Source organism: Falco rusticolus, chromosome 8 (assembly GCF_015220075.1).
Source record: "Falco rusticolus isolate bFalRus1 chromosome 8, bFalRus1.pri, whole genome shotgun sequence".
NCBI lineage: Eukaryota > Metazoa > Chordata > Aves > Falconiformes > Falconidae > Falco > Falco rusticolus.
This window is the reverse complement of record NC_051194.1, coordinates 22,089,229-22,102,415: the sequence shown is the minus strand read 5'-3', so window position 1 is coordinate 22,102,415 and position 13,187 is coordinate 22,089,229. Positions and strand designations below refer to the sequence as shown.

Below are 13,187 nucleotides of genomic sequence, written 5' to 3'. Positions count from 1 at the left end.
AATCATGCTTGAAGGACTGTTAATTCTTTCTGAAGACAGTCAAACATGCCAGACACCTGCATTTTGAATTGCTGTTTTGTGGTACCAGTAAGAAGACAGTGGTGATGGGTGGTATGCTGCTGACTGCGTGGGGTCAGATGGCATAGGGGGCTGTATGGCAGCGGTGGGCTGGTGTCCACCATGCCCAGATGTTCTGTCTGCTGGGGGGGGCTTGGGAGGCTTAGTTGCTTTTGAGCATTGCATTTCAACTTGAAATGCCATACTTCAGTACAAGTAACCACATTTGGGTGTAGTATTCTAGATACAGTTTTCTAAATACATACCCAGAGTGTTAGTGCTGGCCTGTGTCAGCTGAAAACCTCTAGCAAGTCACAGGACCACTGGCTTTTGGTGGCAGAGCTGTTTAATTTTTGTATGGAGGCCATGTCTGTGGTACTTGGTACATTGTCTAGCAGAGTAGGTACAGGAATTAGGCATATTCATTAAATCAAGGAGATAGTTATTAGAAAAGCTGAAGACTGAAAATTACCTCATTTTGTTAAATTATTTGTGAGAACTTCTACTAACCTGTATCAACAAGAAAAACAGAAATATGAAATCTCATTTCATTGGATGGTTGCCAGTTGCTTGCAACGTGTATTACAAGTTTATGGAGTTTAATATATGCTATTGTATTAGGGAAAAATCACCCTACACCAAGAATTCACAGTTAGAAAAAGCTTTAAGCTGAGATACTGTGTATAATTGTAAGCATGTTCTTGATGTAGATATTTAAAATGGGAGAGGAAGGACAAGTGAAACAATACATTCAGTCTTAACAAGCCCCTTGAGTTTTGGCTGACAGCTCCGCCTAAGCAGCAAGCATGAATCCCTGCGAGTAAACTATTTACTACTGGGTGCCTGACAGAACAGATGTATTCCAATGATGAAAGCTTAGCCAAGCAGTAAACAAAAATACTAAAGAAATACATGTGAAGTACGTACATTTTTCAGTGGAATTATGTATTTAACTTTTTACAGCTTTTCACCATATTAGAAATATTTAATAAATAATGCTTAAGTTTTTCAGCTGGTGCCTTTTTTTTTGATGAAAACAGCGGTATATTAAAGCAGTTAAGCAATGGAAATCACTACTTCTCTCAAGTGGTACCATTCAAATCACAAATACATTTAATCTTTTGGAATATTTGCTAAGATAATAAGCTTAGACTGTTTTATATCATATATTACCTTCAAAAGATGTATGTAGCACTGAGAATTTAACTGTCCTGTCTAGAAACTGAAGTTCATAGTTGTGTTTACATAAGTTTTTAAGAATAGCATACTGCTTAAGACATCTTAACAAAAATCAGAAATCTGCAATTTTTTTAAAATTGTGTTGTTCCTGTAGCCTTGCCATCCCATACACAGGTACTGGCGGAGACCTGGCTGTGACCCTGATCAGCCAGTTCTGCCGTTGAAGTGTGGCCAAACCATTGAGCTGTCATAGCCATTTGGCTAAGATGAACGTTGACCTCCTTTTCTAGCTTGGAAATGGAAAGCTGGAAGGTGTTTATTTGAGAACTATCTCTTGAAGAATGTAAAATGGTACTAGTGATACTTCATACATTTTGTCTCTAAATGACTGCATACAAAACCTTTTCCATTTATCAGATGATTAGGTTTTTTTCCAGATTGGCAGCTGGTTCAATTTTGTGTCTAAGACATCAGCTTTGAACTAAAGCTGTAAGATGACAATGGAAAGGTGTGAAAAGAAGAAAGGGACAGAAGAGAACCAGCCAAACAAAAAAAACAGAAAACAAACAAAATCTGGATACTTAGGAAATACAAGTGAGGAAAAAAAAAGGAACAAGAAAAAATTAATAGATTTATTTCAGCAGAGTTTGTATGCGTGCTCCATCCTCAGTTACCAACTGTTTGTATTACTGGTCAAAAAAATTAGTGTTTCAGTGTATGTATTTTATATGCACTTGGTGTAGAGTTATGTTTTTATTTCACTTAGTCTGTGCGCTCTTGTGAAGCAGATTGAGAAGGGAAGAGAACATTTTTTCATGTGCATGACTCTATTGCTGGTATTTTATCTATGCTTTCCCTCCATGGCATTTAAAAATAGCTGCTATATGGTAGTAATATTTATATCTTAACTCCTTTCACTGAAAACTATATTCATCATACCAAACTGTTCCAAAAGAAGAATATAACTTCTACATGTTTACCCTACTAACCTAATTCTTTTTCAAGGATAATAGTGGGCTAATATTAAGTATTTTTAGAAGTGCAGTGCACCATGTATGGGCTCTCTCTAGATGTAGTACATGGTAATATCAGGACAAGACAATATAATGACTAGTTAATGAAAGCAGCCGTTGGTAGTGCAGTATTTCACCACACTGGTTTTTAAACAGTGGAATAAAACGCATTAGACTTACTTATCAAAGCAGAAAGATTTAACTTCAAAACATTTCTTCTGTAAGGTGACACAATGAGATGATTAAGTTGGTAGATGTTGGGCTTCAGCAAAAATAATGAGTCAAATTAAACTCTTAACCCGTCTAATTGTTCATGAAGTAGCTTTCTACTTATGACCCATAGTCAGAGCAACGTTTATTGTTCCTAAGTCCTGTACATGTAAAGAATGTTCAATTAGCCAGATGTGTTGGGTAAGGATATGTCTGGGGGGTTTAAAATCGTATGTAAGGGTAAAGTATTTCTGTATGCTTAGCACTTTTTACCTTGGCTAGCACCACAGAATGATGTCATCTCATTTTAAAGATTTGAGTTTCCAGGAAGTCAGAAGAATAAAGGAAAAGGTGAAGAGTGTTAAACTTTTGTTGTTCAGGTAGCATGAGAATTCTGGGCCCAGTGCTCACAGTATCTGTCCGATAGTCTTCATATTTCTTCATTTCAGTGGCGGAAAGTATTAATGAATAGGCTAACAGTAACTGATTAAAGGACCCATTATATCCAAGTTTGCTTTGTAAAGAGTAAAGGATATACTCAGTAAAAAAATCATGTACGTTAACTGACATTGGGAATTCAGCTTTCCTTTTTTTTTTTTTTTTTTTTGCAAGCCAGAAAACAGTGCTAAGTTGCACAGAATTTTATGGCATGTAATTACAATTCCCAAAATACCCTAAAGAAACAATCTGGAGTTAATGCACTAATTAGATTCAGTAGTAGTGTACTAGAAATGAGAAATATTTTTAACTTTTTGTTTAAATTGAATGAACTTTAGCTCAAGGCTGTGCAAAAACTGAGGTTTGGTGGTCTTGGCATTGCTTACTGCTCTGGAATAGCCAGGTGGTGGTAGCACTGTTCCTGTGCTGTAGAGTTCCTGGGGTCTGTGGATACTTCGGGTTTTTCACAGAGCTGTCTAGCTTGTGTGCCACGTTCACTTAGTCTGTTCTTCTGCAGAAAAAGTTGTAATAGCTTAAGAAATAACCATCTGTAGCCGTTTATGAGCTCCTGTTAGCTGGAGGCTATGAGCTTCTTTCCTGAAACACCTTAGCAGGTTCTGTCATGCAAAATCTGGGTTTGTTTAAATCCCAATTTAAACTATACCACTAAAAGTAGTTTAAACTAATCCACCTGACTTTGCACTCGACTGGAGCGACAGAACTCACAAGGTCACAGTAGCTGAGTTTTGGAGGAGAGAGCAGTGATGTTTGTTGTAGAGCAAGTTGTTAAACTATCCTAGTTAAACCCTCGGGATGATATTCAGTTGAACTAGTTGCGTATCCTGGTTAGGCTTGTAGTTTCATTTTGTTTATGTACTTATTTAGTGTTTCTGACATTGGACTTGTGTCCCAGTACTCTGAAGTTATTTCATCGTTGTCTAAACTTAAGATATGTGTGCTTCTGGGCTTGGACAAGTTGGTCCTTCAGGAAAGAGAAAATATCTGCAAAAGTTCAGGCGTGCATCTGAATTTGATGGTATCAGTGTTTGAGCGCTCTCCACAAGCATCTCGGAAATACAGTAGAACACAAAGAAAACTGTGAAGTCAGATGAGCCTGAAAGGTCTCAATCTGGAGTTCAGCTCTTCACCTGTAATTCTGTACACCTAGTTTCAGTCTATTTAACTGGTCCACTTTATGTACATACTAAAGAAAAAATCAGTGTAACACCCCAAAAGACACTAAAATTGTTGACTGAGGGAAGGAATAGCCAATAAGTAGTAAAGTAGATGTGAAGTTGGCTTTCAGTCACTTCAAGCCTGCATTCAAATTCTCCTTTTTCTTTACGTTTCATTGTAATTGTAGTTTAGTTTGTACTCATATGCAAGTTTAGCACCCTTTTATACACAAATACTTTGTTTCCAAAAAAGGCTCCTAAATTATTGTTCTTATTTTTAGAAAATAAGTATCTGGTGGTGTTTATGTTGCTGTGCTAAAGTTTTTTGTAATTAGTAGCTGTGGTAGAGAGAAGTAAAATAAATAATACTAACTTAGGAGTAGATACATCTTACCCAAAGTCACAGTTTCATGCTGATATTTAGATATCATCAAATCTCATGGCCTTTCCTGTTTTTCCTTTGAACAGCTTTTTGTTTGGCAAATAGCTGCTTATAATCATTGCAAAAATCACTTAATATTCAAAGTTTGATGGTTCATATGTAGAGTGAGGAAACTACATATTTTTTATGGGAGAACATATCTAGTTTTATAATGCATGGATTAATTTTGCATTTGTCTGCAAAGGTAGCCATGCATCAGTATTGTTAACTACACATGAACATTGCTTTGTAGAAGAAACAAAATGGTTAAGAAAGTTTGATATAAAATAGTTATTGGAAAAATACAAGAGAAGTAGGGCTTTACACTGATACTAAACACCAACTCCATCTTATGAAATAATTGTTTCCTGAGGCCTCTCTTGAACCTTAACAATGTAAAATCTGTTACCTGTTTACACTGAGGTGTGCATGTATGTCAAATGGTTTGATTTCTCATATGCAAAATATCAGAATTCTTTCTGGAAAACTGGAATATGAAATAACAGTAAAAATTGTAGGTTTGTTTCTGTTCAACTGTAGAAGCAAAATGCTCTAGACCCTCCCATGCGCAGTGACTGCTCCTATCTTTGCAGTGGTTGGTTTGCTGCTAATCATACATATATAACTGGGAACACTTTCTGTATATGCTATTCTATTTACATCGTTACACCTTAAATTATAAGTGTGTGTCATAAATCATGTACGCTCCTTGATAATTTGCTGTAGTAAGTTACAGGGCATTCCCACTGAATAATACAAAATCAAAATCAATAACCAATGGTTTAGGTGCCCGGTATTATGTGCTGCAGAATATTATTTATGTGGGCTATTGAAATTTTGCTGGGGTTTTTTTGTACAAATTTGTATGCTTCGGTTAAAAAAAAAATAAAATCCAAAGTACCCACATGGTTCATTTTCGTGATAATGTTTTTTCTTTCTGCAGCTCTACTGAGAAGTCATTTCCTTGGAGATCGTCAGGTATTATCTTTTATGTGTACATCTTGCTTTAAGCCCCAAAACCTTCATTTTATTGGCATTCTTTGCTTGTCTTGAAGTCAACTGAACATCAGCAGCAATGCTATGTATCTTTTTCAAGTATCTTTTCTAAAGTGTAACATGAACATCTTCTTCCTCACACATGAAGAAACTGTTGTGTTCCTTTGTTACTGTAAAAGGTTGGTTTGCTTAGAGGTAGTTGCAGGTACTTTTCTCACACCTTGTTGTGCCTTTACATTTTTGTGTGAGATGTGACTGCAACAAGTCCTTGTATTGGGTCTCCTTTGCAATTAATTAAAAAATGCTTTCAGTTCTTTCCCATGGCAACTAAGGATAGTGAAAAAAACCTCTATGTTTTAAGCTTGAAAACTGATTTTCTTTTTACAGATAACCTTACTTAATTGAAAAAAATCTCCAATAAGCGAAGGTTTTTCTAAGGGTGCTTTTTCTATTTTTGAATCTCAGGATAGCTTCAACTTTCTTTCCAAAACAAGGAACATTTGTCTTGTACTTCAACATCTGCTTCTGAGTATACTGGGAGGAATGGATAGGACTGTATCTTAAAAGTGACATTCAGGCGTCTGTTGAAATAATTCAATCTGTCCTTTACAGATCAGAGCATTTGACTATAGTTAAGTTTCTTGCATCAGTTAAAGTATTTCATATTGGAGAGTCAGTCTTCTGAACAGTGGTAGTCTCTTCGGAGTGATGAAGCGTATGTGCAGAAGTTAACGTGTGAAAACCACACAGCAGGACCAGAAATGGGACCTTGACTCCCTGCGAATTGCTTTTTGCACTGGATCATACTTCTTTAATTCAATCATGTATTCTTGACAGAATGTCATATTAAGCAAAATGTTTAACGTAATCAAAATGCAATTAGCATTTTAGGTAGCTTGTTAAAAGCTGTATTAACCAAGTTCTGCATAGCGTTAATATCTCTATATAAGGCTGATGCATACTTGTTTAAAAGCTATCCAGTTTCTGCTGTACAAAGAATAACACATTGCAGTTAGCTGCCTGTTCACTTAAGCATGTTCATCATTATGATAATTGTGACTATTTTAGGTAAATAAGTCTCTCAAACTATCTACTTTCCCTTCCCCTCCCTGTTTATTTGTTTTATTTAGAGACTAAGCTCTTAAATTTGTGTATAACTGTGTTTACATGGTTTCACTTGCCATCACGGTATCACCTCAGCTGAGGTGAGGCACATATTATCTTTTTTCCTTTTGTTTAAATCTAATATTCTCAACAGCCTACTTGGAATTTAAATTTTGCTAGTCATGGTGGTGCTTCTCAGGTATTCTTTTAGCAGTGTTTTTAAACAGAAGTCAAATTAGTTCTTTCAGGTAATCGAGAAATTAGTTTTGCTTATTCTTTCAATGTGAAAATTTTTTTGTGAGGTTTTGTTTGATTTGTAGTTTTTTTTATCATACTACTTCCCCTGTTTCTATAATGTTCCAGTGAGGTAAAGATACCTTCTACACAGGTCTTGGTCATTGCTTTACTGGTTTATCTCATCCAATGACATTACATTTCTTTATTTCTTCGGTTTTTCATGTAACTTAGTCTGTGTCTATGGTTTGTTTTTCTTCTTTATTTCTGTTAGTTCCTTTCTGACTTTCATCTATCCAGCTTCTATTTTTTCCCCTGTAATTCTTTCCTCCCATTTGTGTGTTTCTTATCTTCAGAATCTCTTGTGCACATCCCTGCTAACAAAAAAACCTGATTTCTGTTTAAATACTATATATATTAATATAAGTCTAGATGTATATTTCTTAGATTTCTGTGTATCTAAAGTAAGGCTTTTCTGGAGTAATTGCTCAGAAGCAGGCATGTGGGGGAAAAGATATTTTTTGCTTAGAATTTCCTGATACATATTTCATTTAATGTATACATTTATGTTATGATTGTAGCATGAATATAAGTTTTACTTACTTACAGATTCACTCTTGAGCTTTGTTTTGAAGAAGTGTCACTAGACTTGAGCACTAAAGTGCACTTTACCAACTGCATGCTGAAAAGTACTGAAGTTAAAGATGAATGAAAACACTACCTTAAATCACCTTTTTTTCCTGACTGCAGATAATAGTTTATATTAAAAAAAAATCAGTGGTTTATGTGATGTGACCATACCTGTAATTGCTTAATGCATCAGTAGAATTAAACAGAATTTTTTAAAGAAATGCAAAATGATGTTGTTTTGCACATGCTTATAAATAGAATATTAGATCAGCAACCATTTATAAAGGGCTATTATTTTATTCAGGGCACTCTCCTCATGATTTATATTAGCAGGGAGAGACTGAAAGACAACAATTCATTTTATTGTGCATTCTTGCCTTTGTTAGAGAGCCTAAACAATCTTTATTTTTAAGCCTTGTGAAAGCATTTGCTTGGTGGCAAATGTGTGATGGAAGCGAGGTTTTGGTTCAGACCTCTGTCTTAGGAACATCTGTACGGCACTGCACAATTGAACTTTATTCTTCCTATGTGTTTTCTCCCAAAATTGATTATTTGTCAGTTTGACGTTGATTTAGTATCATGTAATATCAAGTAATTAAAATAACAGGGCCTTGTATTATTTAAACAGAAAACATGGAACATTAGAATATTGAAGTTGAAAATAATTGTAATTTAAATGTTTCAGTCCCTGCAAGTATTTTATTCCAAAGAATATCTAGTACCCACTGATGTGTGTTATGATCAGTTATCAAGTTAGTGTAACAGGAGCTGTGGAAGTGAGTTATTTCAGTGTTGCTTTTCTGTATCATTTCTAAGCACACTGACAATAAAATTAATGGCAGTGTAGTAACACTTCCTATTAAATCTTAATTAAATTTGGTCATAATACTCCTATTATAATAAATTAATTAGCGTCAAATTATACTAGATGGTTTGGACCTAAGAATGTACTACTGATAAATAACTCTGCTGGCTGCCTGTAATTTCTAAAATTTATTGGGGTGTTTTTTAGTAGTTTGGTATTTTTAATCTGATATTTCAATAGTGTTCAAACATTCCTCATAATAGCAATTAATGAGTTACATTTTTAGTATGAATGTTCCGTTATGGCTAATTGTGCAAATAGTGAGACAGCAGCATTTTATGTACAGCTACCGGTAGAAATCAGAGTATTTATTTACAGCTTGATACGTACAAATACCATTTTTGGTTTTTTCTTGTTTTCTTGTTTGTTTCTTGGTTTTTTTTGCTTCTTGCTTTTTGTTTCTCCTTTAAAGTACACTGTGATAGCAACTGTTATAAAGAATTTCCAATAGCTCATCTGTCAGGGTATTTTGGGGGTTTTTTTGTTAGATTTGCGTGGGATTTTTTTTCCAAAAGTACCACTAGATTTTATATCAGAGTATTCTCTGTCAGTTTGAGAGAGTTTTTGTAGCTATTGCATGGAATTTATTTTTCCATCTTCCTCCTAGCTTCAGATTTCTGCAAACTCCTAACAGTTTTGCCTCTTTCTGTTACATGCTGTTAGATACATTTTCAAAGAGCACTTGGCAGGCTTCACTGTCCACAACTCACAACTTTTGACATGAAGCAGTCGCAGAAGTTTTTACTAGACTGTTGCTTCTTAGCATGTTTCTTTTGGTTTCTGCTGGAGGCTCATTCATAGATTTCTTCAGCAAGAATTTAAATATCTGGTGTTACCTTTAAACATAACCCACATTTCCTACTCCCCTTCTTCAGGGGAGGTATTAGGAAAAATTTCTTCACCAAAAGAGTTGTCAAGCACCGGAACAGGCTGCCCAGGGATGTGGTGGAGTTCCCATCACTTGGAGGTGATGTGTGTAGCTGTGGCGCTGAGGGACATGGTTCAGTGGTGGGCTTGGCAGTGCTGGGTTAACGGCTGGACTCAATGATCTTAAAGGTCTTTTCCAGCCTTTCCATGAACTATTCCAGACTGCATCTCAGATGCCTGTTCTTCATCAGTAAGTGTAACGTGATGGCAACTGAATGCTTAATATTTCTGTCAAAAGTAATTTTGATTCATGTTCTCTTACTGCTTCGTGTCCTCATCTTTGTCCTTTTTTTCCAGACTAGGTTTAAATTTTTCATCTCTTCGTAATAGTGTTACGATGTCTCCTTTGCTTTCTCTTGTGAATGAGGACACTTTCCTTTGCTGTCTGTAAAGTTCAGCCAGTATTCTTAGAAATGAAGTTAGCTTAAAAGTTGTTAAAAAGTAAACATTTGGATAATAGTGTATGAAGTAAAAATTGTATATAATTTGCAGCAGCTTTTTGTTGATAATACAAAACCAGGGATGAAGTTCAACTCAGGCTTTTGCTTATGAAGGTCTTAAGATTGTAGGATCTTAAAACAAATGATAGCTGTCCTCTCTGTGCTACACCGCAGTTGCACAATGTTTCTACTCTGCGAAGCATACTTACCAGGAATCACATTTTTCATTAAAATAGGTTTGAGCATACATTTGAAAAATTAGAATTGTAGAATTACATAAGAAATACAAGAAACATGATTCTCATACACTAGTATTAACATTCTTTTCATTTAGTTTGGTAGGTGGTACCTGTCTGCCAGTAGACTCTGTTTATGTTGAAAGGAAGTTCTTCATTAGAATGTGTGAGAAATTTATCATGTGTGTTTGCAGGAAACTTCCATATGAAACATTGGATTTATCTTAATTAATTTATTCTTTCAGATCCTCCGACCTCCAGTGTAAACAAGCCTCAAGTGTCAGAGAGTGTTCATACCAATGCCTATGACATTAGGACAGAACCAGAACAAGGGAACCTCTACTCACCAGAACAGACATCTCTCCATGAAAGTGAGGGTCTGTTGTGTGCATTTTAAATATTAGAATGCATCTCTGTATTGACTGTATAAAAATGTAATACAGTTATTAATGCAACAAATAACAAAGTTATATAATTTATTTTTTTTTAAGTTCTTCGATGCTTTTATTCTTATGCTGGCTTTGTATCTGCAGGGTCTGTAGGTAACTCAAGAAGTTCAACACAAATGAATTCTTATTCTGACAGTGGTTACCAGGAAGTAAGCAGTTTCCATAACAGCCAAAACTTAAGCAAATCAGAAAACAGGCAGCAGCATTCCCTTATTGGAACCACTAATAACCATTTGGTGAGAAGCTCGCGAGCTGAAGGGCAGACATCAGTCCAGGTATGCTCGAAATAGTGCACTTCATTTCTGTCTGTACACTGTCTGTACCACGGTTTTACAGGCAGTAATTGTATAGCTGGACCTACCTTTGTATAGGCTGGAATTAATGTTATTAAATTATGCTTTTATTTAACACCTTCTTCACTGGTTAAGAAGCAGAAATTATTTGTAGCAGACATAGACTTGTTTGCTGAAATCAGCATGCATGTGATCTGGTTCATTCACTGCAGCAGAAATGATCTAAAACATCTGAGAACTGACTGCAGAGTATGGTGCTAATAGAATATCAAGAAAGTGTCACTCATTTAAAATTCAGTAGCTATATTGGGGAATACCTCCTAGAATTTAGCCTGTTTGTAAACATAGTGCTTAAAGGAAGATGGTGTTTGTCTTCCTGTACCTTCTCCTGTTTCTGGCTTCTTTTGGCCTCCTGTTTCTTTAATCAGCACGACGGTAAGACAGTAATTGACAGAACTTTATTAGCTTATACTAGAACTCTTCAGTTACTGTTCCTGAGTTTCCAAAGTGGTAGAGTGGTGAGGATAGAAAGCATAGGTATTAACATAGAAAGCCAAATAAGAATGAGGAGCAGATGGGTTATTTTTAATGTTGAGAAATGCTGGTTAGAAAAAAGGTTATAAGAAGGAATTACGTTTAGTGTAAAAGCTACTCTTCAGCTGCTTTTATATATTGTTAAACTGTGTGCATTTCTTGTTGACTTCTGTGTCTTATTGGAGAAAGGAATCTACTACATGGTCTAAATGATAAAACTAATATGTGTTTTTGTTTTTAAACAGCCTTCAGTCAATATTGCTACCAACCGAGTCATGAGACGTGTCAGTTCAGTCCCATCCAGAGCACAGTCTCCCTCTTACGTGGTCAGCACAGGTGTTTCCCCTTCAAGGGGGTCGCTGCGAACATCTCATGGGTACGGTTCTCCATCAGTTACTGAGCAAAGATCCCTTGCTTCTCATGCATATTCATCCACTACACTGCCAGTACAGCGAGCAGCATCCCCATATGCTGCACAGAGACCTGCCTCCCCAACGGCCATGCGGCGTATCGGCTCGGTTACATCCAGACAGACAGGCAATCCCAACGGCGGGACTTCCCAATACCAACCGTCGGTCAGAGTTGGCTCTCCTCTTGCCCTTACTGACATACAAACTAGAGTAGCTTCTCCATCCCAAACTCAGCTGGGATCTTCTTCCCCAAAGCGTTCTGGCATGACTGCTGTTCCACAGCATTTGGGAACAACACTGCAAAGAACAATTCATGACATTGAACAATACGGACAGCAGTATGATATATATGAGAGAATGGTCCCTCCGCGTCCAGATAGCCTTACAGGTTAGTAAAAAGGTAAAGACACAGCTTAAAACTTGGTATACACCTACAACTGTAGAAAACCTGTAATGCAATAGTCACTTTATGGATGAAATGTTACAGCACCAGGACATAACTGAGGTGGATGTATCAAATCAGTTGTAAATACTGATGTCAAACACTATGTATCAATCATAATGCAAGTTCCCTGTGAATACTGTCTTTCCCTTTAATTACTAGATTGCTAGCCATCCATTAAATTAAATCACATATTTTAAGTAGCTAAGTGAAATTCTGAGTCTTTCAAATAGAGGCATTTCAGTATTTTCAAAGATAAAGTACATTTAAATTTATGTGCAGGTTGTACATAAAGTAAATATACTAGGCTGGAGCTAGTTTTGTGCCTAGTTCTTTCTTAAAACATGTAACTTAGTACCACTGAATTTTAGTCTTTTTTTCCCCTAATATTTCTAGGCTATTTCAAAGTACTTTAACTTAAATATAGGTAAACATTGTAATATTAGCTTAAAATAAATTCCTAGAGGTAGTTGTTATGAAGATGCAGTTAGTTTGCATTTTAAGTTCTCTGTGTTCCTGGTTTTGTTCTGGCCTTCATCTAAGTGAGCACATACAAGTTTTTGCAGTTAAACCATATGCTGTTTTGAACAGACTGTAATGTCTCTTGTCCTTTTTAAACTATTATACTACAGGAAATCCCAACATATTCCTTAGGAAAAGGTGTAAACTGTCTTCTCTCTCACCTTTGTTTGCAAGACATGGTAATCTAACAGTTTGATAAGGGTGGGGGGAAATCTGTTTGCCATGAAAGGCTATTCGATAGTTTAAATGAATGCATAATTTGCAATGTAACAGCAGTCTTGTACTCTTAAAATGTTACTAAGGTACTTCACAAATACCCCTGCCTGAGGATATCACTTTGTCTAAACAAGTGAACTGATACATCTTTAGAAAAAATGAGTTACTGGGATAGTGAATCAGTAATTCAGAAACAGATGCTTTAAATGTAATACTTTTAGTATTAAGGAAATAAGTAGCAACTGTAATTGAAATAAGTGAGCAAGTTTAGAGAGCGTCCTGTAGCCATCTTCACTGTAATTTTTACAGGAAACTTGAAATGGTATGACTTCCCTCTGCTCTGTGTTATGAACTATGAGTAAGAATCCCTCAGTATTGTAAAAAAAACTCTTACAT

General features: G+C 35.9%; 1 protein-coding gene across 7 annotated transcripts in view; it reads left to right on the top strand.

Moving 5' to 3' along the window:
- The window catches only part of PKP4 (plakophilin 4), a 101,473-nt gene that overhangs the window by 48,203 nt on the left and 40,083 nt on the right, over positions 1-13,187 (top strand). For 2 of the 7 annotated variants that reach the window (XM_037397569.1, XM_037397568.1), the window contains 4 exons: positions 5,437-5,471; positions 10,171-10,296; positions 10,459-10,649; positions 11,447-11,999. In XM_037397569.1, the coding sequence (XP_037253466.1) occupies positions 10,491-10,649; positions 11,447-11,999 (712 nt within the window). In that variant the 5' untranslated portion in view covers positions 5,437-5,471; positions 10,171-10,296; positions 10,459-10,490. Of the gene's footprint in view, positions 1-2,805; positions 2,811-5,436; positions 5,472-10,170; positions 10,303-10,458; positions 10,650-11,446; positions 12,000-13,187 lie in introns of those variants that run through there. The other 5 variants (XM_037397570.1, XM_037397571.1, XM_037397574.1 and 2 more) reach the window with 4 other exon arrangements.